Source organism: Anas acuta, chromosome 7 (assembly GCF_963932015.1).
Source record: "Anas acuta chromosome 7, bAnaAcu1.1, whole genome shotgun sequence".
NCBI lineage: Eukaryota > Metazoa > Chordata > Aves > Anseriformes > Anatidae > Anas > Anas acuta.
This window is the reverse complement of record NC_088985.1, coordinates 6,828,660-6,848,783: the sequence shown is the minus strand read 5'-3', so window position 1 is coordinate 6,848,783 and position 20,124 is coordinate 6,828,660. Positions and strand designations below refer to the sequence as shown.

The 20,124-nt window shown below is 40.6% G+C and overlaps 1 protein-coding gene across 2 annotated transcripts in view; it reads right to left on the bottom strand.

Annotated features, from left to right (window-relative positions):
- The window catches only part of JMJD1C (jumonji domain containing 1C), a 161,633-nt gene that overhangs the window by 91,929 nt on the left and 49,580 nt on the right, over positions 1-20,124 (bottom strand). The window contains exon 2 of one of the 2 annotated variants that reach the window (XM_068689121.1): positions 18,285-18,449. In XM_068689121.1, coding sequence (XP_068545222.1) covers positions 18,285-18,449 — 165 coding nt within the window. Of the gene's footprint in view, positions 1-6,161; positions 6,347-18,284; positions 18,450-20,124 lie in introns of those variants that run through there. The other variant, XM_068689123.1, reaches the window with a different exon arrangement.

Sequence of the window (20,124 nt, the reverse complement as noted above, 5' to 3'; positions counted from 1 at the left end):
GAGCCACGAGAAGCCAGCTGAAGGAGGGGATGGAGGACCCGGGACACCGAGTAAATACCAAATGGCTCCGGGGATTTGTAACGGGAACGAGAGAGAAGGAACAAATGGCACACAGGCATGTTGCGTCTACGTGTCATGTCTGCTTTTTTTTTTTTTTTTTCTGGCTTTGTCTAGACTATTATTATGGCTCCTGAATTCTTAGTAGACTGTGGAACCAGAGCTCCCACAAGGGGAGCACTCAGCAGGAAGACCTGAAGCTAAAGAGGAACCTGTAAGGTACTAGAGAAAAGGCGTTAAGAAGTCCCGGCTTTAAGACAAAACTCCAGCAAACCTGAGGGGGCAGAGTGCAAGGTCTCTGTACCCGACCTCAAAGAGCACATTCTACCCACAAACCACATTGCATACAATGGATTCAGAAGCAATGTCCGCAGGACTGGTGATCTGTTATGGCCACAGGAAGAAATTCATTGCAAGACTACACACCTCTACATTTCCTTAGAGATGTTAGCCTCTTCTAAAACAACTTAAGACGTTGAGCAGCCACTCTTCAGGCCCTACAGGGCTAGGAACTACCAGGAATGAAAAGCCTTCTCTGTCTTATGCGAGGAAAATCTATCCGGCTGATGTGAGCTCCCTACAGCCATCAGTCTTCTGAAACAAATCCTTGCACAAGACCTGCCAAAATGAGGAAGACAGCTGAGGATGAAGAAGAGAACGGAACAGAACAGTGTATCCCCACAGCATCACATTTGTCGGAGGTGAAAGATACATAAAGAAGGGATCGGCGATCCCTCCAACCTAGATGATGTTGTTAAGAACTTGTGGAACAACCCTGCTCTGTCCGCGCCCACCCCAGCTCCTCAGTCTTTGTTTGGCAGAGGTAGAGTAGGGGCAGCAACCTGATCTCAGTGTGCCCTCCAAGAGCTCTGCCAGAGGCTGTACAGGCATCTCACCGCTAACCCGGGACTCTCAGCAAACAAACACGCACGCTCCTCTCGGCAGCCACTCCTTGATTCAGCACCCCGCCTGGGATCAATGCGAGGGACTCTCCCCCATCCTTTCCTCTGAGAACAGCAAAATAGACAGCAGGACAATACTGCCACAGTGGAGAGAAAGGAAAAACCCTCTGGACCCTATTCTCTTCTGATCAGCCATCTTCTGTGGCAGCAATAATCCTCCTTTCACAGGTAAGATGGAGGCAACAGCTACCACCAGCTGTACTTCATCCAGCAGGTAGGATCTACGTGCTGCAGTGAAGGAGCACAACTGAACCACCTTCAGTCTCTCCTTGATGTGAGCACAAAGACTCCCTCTTTTGACACCAGTAAGCTTCTGCATCAGTCCTCTGAATTTGGAAGATGATGACCTTATATTCTGGCAGTCACTTGCCTGAAAAATCTGTGTGTTAGCATATACCTCATTCTGGCTGCAGGTAGCAAAAGAAAGTTTACTGGCAATTCCTAGAGACTGAGTCTGATGAGATAGATTCAATCTAGAAGAACAAAAGCTGATGCTGAAACAACAGGAGAAAAAAACAAAGCAACCAGAAAAAATGGTAAACAGCACAACTACGCTGCCATGTTTGCATTCCTTCCCCAATATCCTTCACACCCACTTTTTTTTTCTTTTTATTCCTTTGCTGAATTCCCAATTCCCTCTTTCCTGCCAGCAACCTCTATCCCAACACAAGCCCCTCTGGCAGCTCTAGAAGCCCTGATATTGCCTGCAGTTTTATCAAACAGCTGCAGAGAATTAAAGCAGGCACCAGTCAGAACTTGGAATCAAATACGAGCAGTTCAAGCAGACAATCCTACCACTTTCACACCTATCTCGTTACTGATGGTATCTCCTTTCCAACAGCGAGACAGAGCCTCTTAGGTCAAAACAAGCAGCACATCCTGGGGGCAAAAGGAGAAGTGACTGAATCCTTCTTTCCCAGCTGAGCAGCCAGCCCACTAAACAAAAGATACAGATTAACATAGTCAAATTTTTTGATGATTGCTAAAATCTTATCAAAACTGGAAATCAGCCAAGATAAAAGACAAAAAAGCCTTCCCTATTCCCATACCCAGGGATCCTAAGAAATGACAGCCCACCTCATGTCTTGCCACAACACTACTCAAGAAAATGACTGCTCAGTAATAAAATTACATTTCCAGCCTTCGTGTTGCAAGCTGAGCCTGACACTCCTGACAGGCTGCAAATCATTGCTTGCATGAGTGTAGAGAAATGACTCAGATCTCAAACTTCCCCATTAATCTCAGGGCAGAGCACTACTGAGTCCCCGTTCATGTGGCGAGAAGTCTGGCCTTTCTCCACGTAGAGCATAAAGATGAAAATTTTGCTAAGGAGTTTGATCGCCTCGCTGCAGTCTGGAACAATCTTATTTCCCCTGCTCCACAACAGCTCCCACCTGCAAGTTTGTCCCTCAGACGGTGACCAACCTGCAAGACAGGTCAATGAGCAGTAAGACGTAAAGAACAGAGAGCACACATTTTGTCTGCAAGGCAGGAGAGGCAGAAACACGGGCTGGTGAGCCTATCAAAGCCAACAAGGAAGGGGGGAGTGGGGAAAGATTCAGTGACGGGAGATCCAAGCTACAGTCAATGACACAGGACACCCAAGGCACTGTAGAACATAAAATCAGTGCAGAATAAATGACTTGGAAGAGCGTGATGATAATGCCACTGGCCAAGAAGTACAACTGATGAAAACACACAGGACTGAAAATTGTGTTGCATATGGTTCACGTTTTTATTACTATTTCCTATCTCAGCTACTCTGATGGGTGAAGACACACCCGCTTTAACAAAAAATGGAAGACTGATTAGCCTTACTTATTACAGTTAATCTGTGGGTGGTTTATACCCATGTTCTCATACCTAGCATAAAAACTGCGAAAGTAAGCCTCAGTTTCTGATAAATTACAATTGCTGTTTTTACCTACATACTTGGTTAGCAGTACTCTTTGGCTCTTCGCAGTTTTGTACCATGGCTGAAAATAAGATTTCAAGTGAGCAGCAAGTATCTGCTTTGGCCTAACAAGTTATTTTCCATAAGAAATTTGATACAAACAGTTACTGGTTTTTCTTCATTTACTTTTTATAGTCAAAATATTATTGCTGGCCAACGTAACAGTATTCAAAATTTATTGTGTTTTATAAATCTTGCAATGACTTTCCTGTTATCTCCCATCTTCATCTCTCACTTATGAAAATAAACAGACCTTTCAGTTCATTTCAGAGAATCTCTAAAGGCAACTAGCAAAAATCTGGATTACATTACATTAAGGAACTATACTGAAACTGTACTAGAAAAGCAGGCTATAGTTGACGCTTTAAATGCGTGAAGTATATGCTAAGACCGTGGTCAAAACCAGTGAAAAAACATCAATATATGCTAAAGGAAAACATTTCCCAATGGGAAGTATTGACTACCTTTCATAGCCTCACTGTGCCAAAAACATCCACAGCTGATTAACAGACCTGTACTTTTTTTAAACAACAAAACCAAAAAGCAAACAAAACAAGAAATCAGTGCCACATTGCGAATACATTAGCTAAAGCATATGTTAAAATGCCATGAATATATCAAGGGAAATGTCTTGAATCCTATTTGCAGCAGGAGGAAAAAGGTCACTGTCTCCTGTGCTATCCAAAATTTGCTTAAAACAACACAAACAGAAACCTCTGCATAACAGGGGTGACAAAAAAAAAAAAAAAAAATAAGCTGGCAGAACCTGTAATCACTTCAAGTTCTACTAATTCTCTTGGTAGCTAAGGGTGTCCTACACCACATTACAAAAAGGCAGACAGATATGGCAGTGAAATGACAGCCAACAGAGCTAACCTTCCCTGTCTGGACACTTGGAACAGTTGTCCTTTCTGCTTTCAGTTATACTTCGTGCGTTCATTTTGCATTTGTCAAGTTTAAAGAGATGACATCGGTCACTTTGCCTCTTCAAAAACAAGCTTGTTTTAGATATTCGGAGGAGACTTTTAAAAGCCCAATAAAAGGTACAGTGGTTATTCTAATAAATAATCTAGTATACAACGTTGTATGTGCCAATAATGTCATTTGTATTGAAGGAACTCCAAGTACGTCTATCGTTAAAATATTGTGCAATTGCAGCAGCCAAAGATGTCGAAATCGACATTCTACGGCAGTGGCAGTCATTTCAGAGCCCTGTGCCAAAATATGATTAATCACAGTTCACTGGGTATTTTGATAGTAACAAAGGAAAATAGCTCATTGTAGAAAAAACATATGATCAATTAAGAATGCCATCAAGCACAACTGTAAGCTTCATCTTCAAGTAATATGAATACCACAGCGCTTATATACACAGATCAACTGCCAATATAGAGGATATATATAAAACAGGAAGAAAATCAAAACTGTTAGTAAGGAAGCATTTGAAAATATGTAAATATTGTTTTCTTCTCTATGAAAATTTGTTTTCTTCTCTATGAAAAGCTCGTCTGAGACTAAGCATGTCCAAAAGAAGCCTGAATCGCTGCACATTCAGAAAGACAACAGATCTGCATTTCTACCTTTTGGAAGAGGATGAAAAGAAGCGAAGAAAAATTCACAGCAGGTTCTTTACAAGCTGCACATACTGGTCAGACTTAATCATCTACAATCCCTTCACCTGCAAATCAAGCCAAACACATTCTGCTAGGACCACACCAGCCCTGCCTACTCAGATATTACTGCTGTCTGCTGCCAGCTTCACCAGCAAACTCAACGGCACTTAGCTGAGGTTCATACAAGTCTTTCTAGGTGATGTCTGGAACGTTATTGTTTGCTACAAACAAATGCTGATGCAATCTCAACTCCATAATGTTTTTGCCACAGGACAGGAGCTATTATCTTACTAGAAAGTAGAAACACATCTACACGGATTTAAGTACTTGATAAAATAAATGCACAATGATTCCATTTTATTTTTATATTATTTCCAGCACAACAACATTCCATAAGATTACCCTGACAATGCAATTCCTCCACAATCTTCGGTAAATGGCCACAAATATTACTCAATTTCCACATAGGAATTAATTGCACCGTGAATCTTAACAGATGACCACACTCAAATACCTGCTGCTTCACTTACCAATAAGAGATAAAAAGAGAATTCTTTACCAGTTCTGAAATTAAAAAAAAAATGTTTATTGTCCCAAAATTAAAAGAGTATTGATTAGGCCTGTCCTAAGAAATCTACATCTGAAGGATACACTCTGAAAGCTGAAGGTGCTGCCCAAGTCTTCAGGACTAAAGCTATTAGTATTATGCCTCAAAATTTAGTAAGGATCTGATGCTACCAAATCTGTAGCCGCTGTTTACAGAGGTACTGAGACATCTTCATGTACACAATCCATTATTAAAAAGGTTTCTTAAAGGGAATGAATGTATTTTGATACATCTTCAAACTGTCCTTTCTGTAAGCTACAAAGATTTATCCTGGCATTTTAGCAGTAGTTCTGATAATGACGTGAAAAGAAAGCCTGCTGTAAATTTAAAAGCAAATTTTTTTTTAAGTGTTTTATGAATCATTTGGAGTATTTAAGCATGATGGGTAATAAAACTATTGTAGTTTAAAATAGTAAAGGTACTGTAAGTAAACCATACCTGGATGAATAGAAAAACCAACACACTAGCTTGGTAACAGAGTCACTAGGTAGCTGGTTAGAGAAAAATACAGCCTACTCCAGCCAAATATACCAAACTGCACTCAAATGTTGTTCTCTGAAAAGATTCTTACACTCATAAATGCAAAATTAATGTGAAAAAAAAACTCTATAAAGCACATTAATGGATTTTGGTTGTATTCATGTAAATACATAGCTTTATTATTATACTTTCAAAATAGCTAAATTCATCAACCAACTATAATAAGTACTATTGGGCTCATTTCAGGATTCAGCCAAGTGTTTCAGTGATTCCAAAAGGCATCTATTCAGTCAGCTCTACAAAACAGTATTGTATTCCTATTGTGATGGCACTAATACAGTTTGTACCAATTCAATATATGCATTTAAAAACCCAGCAAAGCCCTTCACTGAAATACGTAAGAATTTTTCAAAGCCATCTAATACTGAAGCCACAAAAAGAAATATAATTGTGCATCTTTTTTTTTAAAAGAGAAACAAGGTACTTACCCAATGACTTAGTCTCAGAACCAATGAGAAATTTCAAATTAAAATACTTGTTCAAGAGTTTTTCAGAATGATGAAAAATCTTGCATTATACATAAGAATGGTTCGTTTCTTTTCTTAAATAATTCTGTTCAAAAATTGAATATTGAGAGGTTTCATGTAAGTTTCTGACAATTGTTTAACTAATAGACCAAATCTCTTTCATAAAGAAATCAAAATGGAGGACAAAAGCAGCTAATAAAAGACCAAAAAGATTAATAAAATACTTTTTTCTGCCCATGACTGGTGTAGACCCTATGACAGTCAGTAGACAAAAAATAAACACTATATCTTTATTCACATTAATAATTCACCTATTTGTAAACAAGAAGTCAGGCTCACTCAGGGTGAGTTGAGGTCAGCCATGTTTCTCTAGTAAAATATTAATTACTGCTAAAGGATATTATTTTCAAACAAAGGCCCATTCCCTAATCAATGGAATAAAAGAATCTGAACCTGAGACTAATGGACTATTTTGATTGCTTATAAAGTCATTCTAATGAATATTTTTCTGGAATTGTTTTGGTTCCTAAAGGCTTTATATAGCTCTACACTGACAGTTCTTAGCATTACATTGATTTCCTTGCAGGTATTAAAGATGTTGCTTTATGTAATGGCTCTTTAAACCTGCAATGCATGCTAAAAATTTAAGATAAAGTAACTTATATAGTTACCAATAACTATTGTAAAAGCAACCCCTATGCTTTATTGCAACTAAGAGCGGATATGACAGAAAGATATACAACATTTGATTTTATGTTCTGTCCTAGTTTACATGGACATTCCTTGTCGAAGAAGGTAGAAAGGCAGAAGTGTTATAAAACCACAGATATGACAGAGTGGCTGTTTCACAATACCTAATGGGTCTTAGAGAAATTAAATGGTTTCAGCATTGTTCTTCATTTGCTTAGGACAGACACTATACCCTTGTAGGGGACACATTCTGAAGAAAAATGCAAACACCTTCAGTTTAACTCTGTGTGTTTTCTTTTAAGGAGTCATAGAAAGTGTATTTACCATGTGTAGCCCTTGACTCAACTTCCTGATTTGGCCCAGGGCTGGAAGGCTGTTAATCTGAGGGCACGAGAAAGGAAGTGGTAAAACAATACGCTCCTGGCCCCAGCCTCTAGTGTGCTCACAGAGAAAACGGACCTTGAACCCATTACAGGTGACTGGATAGGGCACAAAGTAAAAACCTTTTTCTTCTTCTATTGAAAGAAAGAAAAAAAAAAATCTGCTCAGAAGAAACAAGTCTGCCTTCAGCAGCTTCCTCCTCCACCCTCCTCTCCCCATTAATACTCCCTCATAACTCCAATTAGCCGGTGGCGATGGCCTAATCAACTGCTAACTCCTCCTCAGCACAAGTGGACTGACCTGTGCACAACTACAGCTTCTGCTCCTCCAGTCCAACTGGGACACGTGCAAACCCACCAAACCCAAAAAGGGCTTCCCAAGCACTGATGAAATCCCTATCAACTGCAACACAGAGTTCAGGCAGTCACATATTTCCCTATAGACACACACCTGTAGGGAACAGGCAAGCACCTCTGGAGACTGCTGTTACGACAATGAAACCAGGCACAGAGAACATTCTGGTTTTACTACTTACAGCTTGGCTTTCACAAGATAAGAACGAGTCACCTCGTCAAAAAATGAAGTTACCTGAAACTGTAGGCGCGAAAGTTGTAAATCACCAATCCTATCCCAGCTAGCATCCTCATGCTAGCTGGCAGGCCCTTCCTGAACTACTTTCCTGTGTTCAGCCTTTTCCACGAGCTAGTATAAATTAAAAATAATAGCAGATGTACATCATCAAGTTATTGCCGGAACAACTTACACAGTATTTGAGGTTACTGTGGAGAATTTGTCTTTTTGTGGTTCAAAAGAACCTGTCACATACGATGAAGAAAACACAGATCGTTCATGATAAATTCATCACAGAGAAGCCATTTACAATGTTTTAGCGTCTATGACAAAGAAGAAATTAAGACTGCCTTTTGCTGCAAGCACTGGATGTAATCTGTTTTAATGTAACTGAAAGCCTGCAACATCTGCCAGCAGAGAAGTTCCTGTTAATGGCAGCTAGCTGAGATCTCTTGTTGTAAAAGCTTTTTTCAGCTGCAGAGCCCTAAGAGCACAGAATGGCACAATAAAATCAAAATATAATAAAGTAAAAATGATCAATATGATTCAAATACAGACAACATGTAACAGTAATAAACAACAGGACCTCATTTTCACATACATCCCTGCCTACCTCACAAGCACTTGGTGTTTTTGTTTTGTCTTTTTTAGCAGAAGTACAGAAAAGCGGCAGTAGTAGCACCGTCCCTCTTTCAGCAGTGAGAGATAGGCTAAATTCATTGCAAAACCACACCTGTAGCAGATTGAACTGAAAGTTAGTTCATTGATGATGATGTTTTTAACCTGTTTATGGAGCAGCATCACTTAAAAATGACTACCATTGCATTAGTGAGCTTCAGTTCTGGGCAGCAGGGTGAGATTTTTCCAGGCTCTGTCAAAATCACAGAGGTCAAACCTTTCCTTCCAACAACATACCAGCAACCCAAGAAACATATTAACTCCATGAAGTGATGTAACTATCCTTTCAATTCAATTTTCTTGTTTTCCCCAAATAACATCCTTTTTCAACACCAGAAGGTCTCAAAGCGCCAAAGTCTTCCACAACCCACGTTGTCAATTCTCTTCAACCAAGCAATACAAAATCCTCCACCAGCACTTAACTTGGTTCTTCAAAATCATGAAGTATCTTACACAGCAAGAACTCCTGTTGCTACTTCTGTAAAAAACATAAAGTTTAAAAAAAAAAAAAAAGTGCTATGGAAATTCCCAGAAATCAAGAGAATATTGTTTCGTGAGTACTGGTTCTAGGGTGGACCGAGAAGCTGAAATACGGTGATACAATTATAACATGACAAAAATGCCATATGGAGTCTGCAGAAAAGATAGCCTCAGAGGAAATGGTTGCCTTGTTTCTGTGCTAATAACCAATAATCAGGTGGTCAAAAAGCTTCCTTCAGATTCTTGGCACTTTGCACAATGAAGAACTTTTAACCTAGCCTAGTGAAATGGCCCTGACTGTAACATTTTGACTTCATCCAGACACTGATTTTACCCGGCAGCTCACACATCTCAGCTACAATAGAACAGACTATTTGCACATGGCCATATGTATCCAAATAGTGATGGACAAACTACAGCAGTAATTTTTCAGAAAATGCACTTTGCATTTTGGGTGGGTTTTCCATGCTGCTATACAGTGAATGCAGATATTGAGACAGCACATCATGGGATTCACAACAAAACCCAGCAGAAGCTGCTGAAATTCTGGGAAAGGAGAAAAAGAAACTCATAAAACTCTAATTATGCCTTCCATAAGTCATCTTACTCAAGTCAGCATGAAGAGAGCAGTGCTTCAGTACTGCACAGCTGACAAGTCATTAATGCACAGAAGCAGCAGTGGAGATTTTAACAGTGGGTGGCTTTCAAAATTAGCTGCCAAGTGGATTTGACAGGTGTAAAACCCAGCTGCTCCTCCCCGCTATCACAAGAAAAACACCAAGCAGTTGCTTGTCGATGGAAGTCTTCTGGCACAGCTTTGCTCATCCTGGGCAGCCACCATTTGGACGAAGGACAAGTACCATGCTGACATCCTTCCCTCGCTGTACAGCCTTCTCAACAGGTATGGGGCAGAGACTTTATTATTATTTATATACGTGTGTGTTTCTATATACACATATATAAAAACATATACATATATGACATATAATACATAACTTATACTTTTATAATATCTGTAAGTTACCATTTATATAAGCAGCAACAAACAGACTGAGTGACCAGATCGATGGAGATGCACAAAAGGCACTGCAAGCATTCAATTATTCCTCCAAAAAAGTAAAGTTGGATTTCCAAAACACTGTGCTGGAACAGCCAGCAGTGCCCATGTGCCCTGTATTCTCTCACTACTGCATCTCCAAAGTTGAGCTGATGCTTCTAGTTCCAAGGAGTTCAGATGATCGACAGAGCTAAAAAGTCACTTGTTTCCTTCAGCACAAATGGAAAATCCGTTCTCATAAATGCTATGAAAAATCAAAGACTGACTTCCCAGCCCATCCCAGAGGCTCCAGCATAGCTTCTGGGTTTCAGATCTGATGAAGCTAACTTTGAGCCAGCTAACTGGGATTTCACCAGCAGTATAACCACCGCAATATAGGTTTTAGCACCAGATACAAAATCAATATGCATGCAGGTATCCTGCACTGAGCTTCCTGCAACCGTGGCTGCTCTGCTACTGCAACCTGCACTGCCCAGTTTGAAGATGGAACCTCATAAGACTCCATTTGTACTTTTTATTGGAATATACGTGAAGTACCAGCACTATTTCATTGCCGTCTTTTGAACAGGTGCAAGTGACAGCAGCGCAGTCAACTGGGAGCACTGCTTAATGTTACAGTTGAAGGGTGATAAACAATATCGAGTTATTCTGTGTAATCCTTGGAGAACAAAATGAAATGCTTTACCTGCAGGAAGCAATCCGAACGATAGAGATCTCCAGGATGCTGTGACATACTAAAGAAGCTTTCTCTAGAGGAATTGCCAAAATGGCAACTCCCAGGCCCCTGTGATCAAAGTGACTTGGGGTGCCGTTACCTTAAGGCTAACATTTTTTTAAAAACACGCAAACAAAACAAACTAAAAGACCACCACACACGCTGTTTTATTTGGAATTCCAGCACTCTTCTGGAATGAATTTGACATTAAAAAACAATTCACTGCATAGAATTTCATTACAAAACACAGCCTACATATTTTATGCATGGAAGCATGCTTTCAGAAAACTAAATCCTGTCCAAAAGCAGTCTTCATTACTTAAGAGTTCAAATTTAGCGATCCAGTAAAACACCACCACTACCAAAAAGCACAAGCTTGCTGTTAGGCAACACCTTCAGACAGAACTTGGGAACAAACAATTGTTTGCAGCAGCGTAAAGTGAGCAAGAAGCAGGAGGGCCACCATGTACAACCCCTCCCTCCAGCGTGGCTTTCTGCTCCGGCGCTCTTCTCCCGAGTGGGAAGCCGTAGGACAACACCCGTATTTCACAACGGAGCATCTGGGGAGACAGATCTCAGCTTATTGCTGCTCGTTTGGGGCATGTCCTGGGAAGGTAATGGCCTCTGCTTAGAAGCCTGTGTGGAGAGCACTGGCTCTCAGTAAGCAGTAGTTTAAAAGAACAAGTGCCAAAGTACACAGGCGGGCTGTGGTACTGCTTGAGACGCTGATGTTGTGTGGGAACATTACAGCAACGCACACTCCAGCAAAATAATCTTTGAACCATCTCCAAGTGCTGTTTCTGCATGTTACTGTCTTTCACAATGCAGCAAAAATCAGGTCACTTATGCTCTGCTGAGTCAGTTACTTAAATTTTCTCTTCCCCAAACTCTAACTGTCCTAAATCTCTCCTAAGAAGCTGACAGTTTCCAAGCATTTTCTCCTCTCCTGTATATGTGTCGTCATAATCCCAGATTTGCAAGGGCTACAAGCAATGAAATTCAGACACAGGGAATAGGGAAGCTGAAAAAATCCACTTGCAGTTTTTCCCTGGCTCCCCTGGAAGTATTTCCTGCCCTCAAATTTGAGAAATCCTTACGGTTTTTTGATATTTATTTAAAAAATTCACACAACTCTGGAGACAGAGTTTTCTCTCTTCCTTACCTTCCACATACATAGTAATCCCTTTTGTGAATTTATTCTCTCTTACTGCTAGCATATTTTGAACGTCTACTGATTTAATTGCAGTATCTACCCACGTATACTGTATTTTTCATTGTGCAGAGGGAAGAGAAGAGGCCACAGTGAAATGAGTGAGCATGCAGGGGGGCAAGTTAGCAGTATCTAAATCAACTCCTTACTTTGAAAGGCTTCAGTCTGATTCATGGGACCAACATGTAAAAGAAGTTTGCTAAAAACATTAAAATTAGGCCATCAAGGCATTAAATAAAACAATTTTTTGAGGGACTGAAAAAGTTGTGCAAAGTTTTTTCTCAAGCACAACTTTTTCTCGAGCAAAAGGGTTCTGCAAGTGACAGCTAGGATGAAGGGAGAAGAGGGAGGTGGAAAAGGCTATATAAAGTCAGAGGACGAGTTTATCCTCAACACGTCCACAAACCTAACTTACATTTTGCCACCAAGTACTGTAGCAGTTAGTCAGCACGTGAACACGTGGATTTGTTCACATCTAATCAGAACAAATGCATCCTCTAGCACCCAGAACAAATCTCCTTCTGCAGGACGACCTCCTCATTTGCATGATGGTCAGACCCAAGGCCCATGGTCCCACAGGTGCCACTGGCACTGTTCACTGTAAATCAGCTGTGGGTTCCCACCCTGCAAGAGTTACTGAGCACCAGTGAAGAACCACTCTTTGTCCCTGGTTTTGTCCCAAGCCTGGCTAAAGCTCTGTATTCTCACAGAGCCCTGGGCAGAGTCCCAGGAAAGGCTGTTCCCAAGCCACTGGTTTAGCAATGACTTCACTTGTTCCAAGAAAAAGTCAGGCAAGCACACATACACTTTCTGGTAGGCTGGAGAATTGAGTTGCTCCTAAAGCCATCCTTCCTTAGGCAATGAGCATATTCAGGGTCTCCTCATTAAACACATTTTAGTTTTAAAATATATATATGTTCTTCAGAAATACACCACTGGAGGAGAACTGGTTCTTGCTGTATGCCAGCCCTGGAACTGGAAGTGATGGAGTTACTGCAGGACTTCGTACTAGCTGAGACCATAGTGCAAACCTCTCGGTTTGACAAGGTGAGGGCTGTAAAGCTGGCGAAGCTCAGTCTCCACATTCAAACCATTAGAGAATTAGTGTGGATTCTTCTGATTTATTATACATGAGCTTATACTGAATCCACAAGTAAACTCTGGAGACAGCACTGTTTTATTTATAGCTATAACAGGCACCATGCACTTCACAAAACAAGCCGTACTCAGCAAAACACGCAAAGACACCGACGACCACCTGTGCCTGTACGTAACCGCCCCAGGTACCCAGCTCTGTCCCTCCAGCTAAATGAACCATTCCCCCATCCCACTTCTCACTGAATTTGACTCTGACAAATCATTCCCTCCTTCTTCTGGCTTCTACCCCACAGAAGACTGCCAGTTTCTTCCAAAAGGAAATGGCCAAAAGAAAAATACTTTTTCTTCTCCTTTTCTACAGAAGTCTCTTCCTTTCTTGCTGCAAGTGCAGCAGTTTCTCCCATGTTCTGCCATTCAGTGCATTCACTTTCCCTTGCCTCCAATTCCAATCCTTTTCTTTGCAGCTTCTTGCACTCTCCTGGCTCCTTTTTCTCAAAAAAACTACCATAATCTATCCATCTTAAACTCATTTAATCTTAATTACTTTTTCAATTACCCTTCTTCCCTTATTTTCTTTCTAAGATGATAGAACACGTCCTTTAAGATGGATGCCTAAAATGTCTTTCGTTTCTATCTGTAGACCTTCAAAGATAAACTTTAATTTCTGCACGTTATTAAGTTTCCAATACTCTTCCTAAATAAAATCATTTGAAAAAAAAAAAAAATCAGTCCAGTCCTTCCTATTCCTTGAATACAAAGTTGATGCTGTTAAAAAGAACCTACAGCTTAGTTTTCCACCTTGGTGTGCTCCCCCAGGTAGCCTATCACCTTAAACCGGTCTTCCACGTTATTTTACCATTCTCTAAAAATCTCTTGTGGCTTCTGTCCTTAATTCCCACTTTTTTCCCTCTACACTTTATTTCTAGATATTTTTATGTTCAGGTGAAGAGTGAATAATTAAATTAAAATTGACAGCTCACAAAAGCATCCTGTTTGGTCCATATTAATACCTTGGTTCCACGTTGTCACCCTGCCCACACACTGACTTCTGTCTCCCTCGTTGGCTGCTAAGGAGACACCATCGCACTCAAGCCTTCAGACTGAACTGTATCATAGGCGTGACTTCATCATGCATCTGTAACATCCTAATACCCAGACTATTTCTAAACCAGGGAGAAGAAATTAATCACCCTAAAATACAATTCTTCTTTTCCACCCACAGATGAAAAAAAATATAATCTCAGTTGCTTCAAAGTAGTCTTCTGAAGAATTCAAAAGCAATTTTGCCTCATTTATAAAGTATTAGCAATTCTCCTAGCCCATCACTTTGAGCCTGTCATTTTTTTTTGTATCATTTATTTGTAGCACCCTTGTTTACCAAGCTAAGCTGATGCCTTCAATTTCAACACGTTATACAGGCTACTTTTCTTAATCCTTTAATGTGGAAAGACACACTTCTACTACTCACTTGCTAAATTTTCAAAATCTGTACTTTCTTCCCCATGCTACCCTGTTGGCAGAGAAGTTTTCTTCTGCACTGACATCTGTAGAGCATCTCCAGTAGTTACTTGCAATACTTCTCCCTAATTTCTAGGCTGAAATCATTTGTCATCACTGTGTCTTTATGCTTCTCTCTTTACCTGCACTGACTTTTGTTTGTTATATTGCCTGTAAGCTCCCTAAGATAGGGATAATCCTTTCTTCTGTGGTTGTATGGCACCCAGCAAGCTGAGCATGGGTTGAACTCAGAAACGCTGTGGCTAATGCTGCCTACATTCCTGTAAAGCTATTTATGAGCCACTGCCATTAAAACTTCATTTGTGTGAGCATTCACACACTGTGCTGTGAGCACTCACCTCTGTCACTAGCTCCAGAAGCCACCCTGCAGGGTGGCTTGCAGTGACAGCAGTCAGCTAGGCAGCCAAGAAGTTCTTCTCCAATCTGTCCAGAAGATTTATCTTCACAAGGAAAAGCATTTGATTAAGGCATGAACAGGCCGAGGCCTTACACCTCCTTTCCTTTGCACACAGGTTTTCACAGGTATCTAGTCAACGTTGTCAGTGACCCCAACACGACGAAGCACGTTGATGCCAGTGGGACTCTAGGCTCATTTGCTGTCAATTCGCCACCTCTAGAGTGAACGAGGCAGGAACCCAACCAAGAGAAAGGATAAACTCATAGTGAAAGAAACTGAACTCCGGAGAATCTATCCCTGCCTATGTTACAGTTTCTAAACAAGGCAGAAGAGGTGATACTTCTCATTTCCTTTCTTTCTCAGTACCTGGCAGAAAGGAATATAATCTTAAGAGCACAGCCAGACAAGGTCAGCAGAAGCTGTGCTCTCACTAACAGATGCACCTCAGGCATCCCAACTAGGACGTGTTGTGACTAAGCTGCATTCTAGCAATTTCATCTATGAAGTGCTCTTTATATTGCATCACGCAATGAATACTAAAAGAAATCAGTAATTGAAAGGTGATGATTGCCCCCAGAAAAACCCACAGGAAATTACAGACCTTGTCTTCTGATCAGGTTTGAACACCACGCAGTAAGTACAAAATATGTTGATCAAAGAAGAGCAAAACAAAAGGTGATTAGCATCTAAATAAACAAGCACTTTCCATTCATTAATAAGGCAAAGATGATGTAGAAAATACTACGTAAGATACACACAGATATTACTTTGCCGCACATATACTGCATCCAAAATAAAGTATAAGATTACAGGATTATCAAATACATGAATGACTTTCCAGTATGGTTGCATGCGTGAGCAAGGTTGAGACTTCTCATTCAGTAACTGTTGCAGGAAGCATGGCCGAAAGCACGACAGACACCAGTAGAGTCAGATCATGCTCCATTTTATTGCCTGAATAGCCTAACTTTTATAGTGAACTTAACAGGGGCAGACAGTGTTTCACACAAGATTATTGGTCAAAAGCACTCAGACAAACAACTACAAGAAAACAACCCCACCTGCAAGAAAACAACCCCCTTGTGATTAGCGGTCACATAGACCTTGTCCTTGAGGCCAGCTGCTGGTAACAATATTTTTCTGAATTCCTTAATTGGGCGATGCGGGAGTCATTGCTGTGGGAGCTTCTCATAGTTACCCTGGTAGCTTGGTTTGCTCAGCTACAGCAGGCCATGAGATTTTCTAAGGCCTACTCCTGGTTGCTTACGGCAAGCTCAGATCAAACAATTGTTCCACGGGCACATGTCCAGGCCCTGTATGCCAATTCCCAACAAGTAACTATGCCGGGACTCAACTTCCAGAAAACATGCACTGTCACATCCACACTGAGGACTTCACATGGAAGTGCTGTTAGCAATCAACATTTTTAGTACTTTTTCCATTACTTCTCTTTTTTTTTTTTTTTTTAAGCTTTCTTCTGACTTAATAAAAAAATGCCCCTTTATAGAAGTCACCCACTTCGCTACAACAGAGTGTTCAGATAATCTGGAAGCAACAGAATTAGGATGGCAATCTGGGCACCCTCCCAGATTTCAGGCCTCCCAGAGGCCTGGCATGCTCTTGACAGGGAGCAGAGCTCCAGGAGGTCTCTATGGAAGGCATCTGCTCCAATATGAGTTAATATTCTGTATCTGCACTTTCCCTCAAACATGGGTTTTCTGGAATGGGGATGGATGACCAGAGGGTTTGACTCAGAAAACAATTGTTAGAACAATTGCAAACAGGCCAGGCACAAATGCTGAGACCCTGTCTTCTTTAGCATCTGGAAACTGCGACCTAACAAGCTGCTTGAGCCCCACTTTGGACTGTATGATTTCAATCTCTTTTTGAAATGTAAAAACAAGACGTGGATGTAAAGTAACAAAGTACATAGATAACAAATTCTAGCTTGCTAGCAGATTTTAAAATACTGATCTCAATCAAGGAGACATGGGTAGTTTCAAAGAGCAAGTGACACGACTCTAAAACTAAAAATTCTTGCTTGAGCATTTAATAACTTAAAACAGAGTATTTGCCTGTGCAAGCAAGTACGTGAAAGAGCCTGTACATACAAAACATTATCATTTCACACATTAACACAAACATAATAAATGAGTCAAGCAGGAATATTAGGAGAAAAAAGTCCCACCCTGAACTATTTATGCATCTCTGCTACCACCAACCTTCCCTGAACATCTTGCCTCATGACATGCAGAATGGTGGTTCTAAGCCACAGCTCCAGAGAAATATACGTATCTTTTAGAAAGTCCTCATAGACAAGAGCATGAAGGGAATACTTAAATGAAGCACAGAGACACAGCTAAGATCCAGAGAAAAAAATATCTAAATCCATTACAACAACAAATTTAGAAAAACCCAGGACTGAAGTTACAGATACTGAACTTCATGTCAAATACAGCTAACACTTCTCCCGTTCTCCTCACCATTTTGACAAACCTGGGGAAGCTTCCTTTTTATCTGACAATTTCAGTAATCTTTCCCAAACCTCTACAGTGGAAAAATACCAACAGGTTCCTGAAGTCTCGTATCTACTGATCTTATAAAGACTTTGACAGCACTACAATTTTTTTTGGAGCAAAAAAAAAGGAATACACAGTCATTCCTCAACAGATTATCTCATCAGATTCTTGATATTCATCAGGTCTACCTAAAGGTGTGTCAAAAACAAACAACCTCCTAGCAATTCTCTCAGCAGCTTTATATTTGGGCATTGATCCAGGGAGAGGAAGAGTCACAAGTATCACCTCATAAGCCAGGAAAGCAGTTGTCACTTTATCGATCTTTTTTCACTTTTCTCACCTTTCTGAACTTGGACCCAAATTCAGCTCCCACAAAAAAGGTGGGTTTTGTTTAAGGTTTTATTCTGCACCTCAGTTTCAATCTTCCACAGAACAGATCATACGTTGCCAGCTACTAAGTTAATATTTATAAAATGCTTTGACTACTCAAAGCGACAATAGTTCTACTATGTCACTCAGTCTAGTTTTGCCATGCTCTAAGTCAATCCAAAAATGAATGACTTATCACATATCACACCCACCCCTTTCAACCCAAGCATGATTTATTAATATCTTCTTATCCTTTTTTTTTTTTTTTTAAACTCTCTTCCCCCTCCATGCTCACCTCTTTCCACCACCATCGTAACCAAAGTAAACTAGACAGTTTCCCAAGGAGGATAGCATTACAGAGATTAAAATCATTTAGTAAACAGGATTGCGCAAGTGTCTTACCAATGCAGGCCATTGAATTTGTTTGATCTTTGATCCCTGAGTCTGGCTTGGGTCCTTTCTTTTCGCCCAGACCAGCTGGTACTCCACCAAGAAGGTTGCAAAATCTTCATAAACTTTAACCCATTCTCGCTTTTCCCATTCAAGGTCATCAAATTCCACATATACCTGGAAAGATATAAAAACAGGAAGACGTACATTATTGCATGTACACTGCACGTGCACATCTACATGCACTTTTGAAAGCATGTGTTGTAAAACGTAATGTAAGAGCTTAATATTATCCTTTTTACTGTTATGGTATTGAAATAATACCATAATTAATTCAGTTCCTGCATAGAATTTTTTCTTAGCAGAGCATGTGTGCTAAAGAGAGAAAGGGTACGTTTGCCAAAACACTACTGTGAATATTGGGTGTCTTATACCATGAAAGAAAAGTGTACCACTAAATACTTACTAGAATAATTCAATGCATACAACTATTTATATAAGTACATTCAGAGAATATTTCCTGTTATACATTCAAATATTTCTCATACCTCAAAGTAATTAATGCAAACTAATCAACCAAACAAAAAGCACAGTTTCAAAGAAAAAACCCGCCAGCTGGAACAGCACCAGAAAGGCCACCATAATCCTGCAGCTATGTGCAACTCCAACACACAGTACCCAACTCCAAGCTCCACCAGCAGAAGCAGCTCAGTATCTTGACATTTCCATCCTTCTGGGATCCCACTCACAGAATCCTTTCGGGTTAAAACAAAACCCTCCTTTTGGATTAAAACAAAAGGAAAAGAAAAGAAAAATATATATATATACTTTTTGTTTCCAGCTAAATTAACACGGAGCCAATTTGCATCCGTTTGATCTTTTGTCACCCCTGCCCTATACATTATACACTTCTCCCCGACACGTACTTGGAGAACCACCATACCGTCCGTCGGCTGCATTTACTAAGCTGAACATGCCAAGCCTTTTGTCTCCTCTAGTAAAAGAAGAAGGGTACTTGCAGGCAAAAAGCTATCCAAAGGTTACCCGCACTAGAATGCAAACTTTTATAAATGCATTGCATTTCAAAATTAGAGAATTAGAAAAAACACACACATAATTTGGGAAAGAAAATGATTAAGAGACATCAGTGTATTTTACAAAGCCAGGAAGAATAAACATCCGGCACCGTAACAAACGTCACTGCTTGTCAGAAAGGGAAGATGGTCTGCTACGCTCCTCAATTTAGTCTTAGTCACACCCAGGGCAAATTCTGAAATTGGAGTTTCTTCCGTTATCTCCTTCTGAGAACTTACATCACTGTCACCAAAAAAATCGTCTTTTTAACTTTGGTTAATTTTAGGCCTGCAACATACTTCCTTGTCTAGACTTTCTGTCTCACACTTCCAAAATGTGTGCTATGTAGCGCTCCTTCTCATCTTGTCCTTCTCCCTTCTGTGTGCACAACTTCAGGTTATGCCAAGCCTCCTCGCACTCCTGTATCAGGATTCATCACCCCAGTCCTCCCCGCTCTCAGCCCTTCTTTGTTAACCCACTCCACTTCCATTCTATTCCTACACGCTTCCTTCCTTTCTCTCTGAAGGCAGTGCTTGGATTACAATGACAACTTACTGCAGTTATTTGCTTCGTAACAGCCCCCCATCACATCTCCACTTAAAATTTGCCCAACTATAAGGGAAAACAGAACTAGTTTCTTCTCCTCCTGCCAAGCTCCCCTCACTCAGGCTGTCCATGACCTGGGCGGTGGGAAGACAGCTGTTGCCCCCTGCTCCTCCAGCCCTCTGCCAAACGCTGACAGCTGGACACCCCATCATCCTGAAGGCTCTTGGTCACC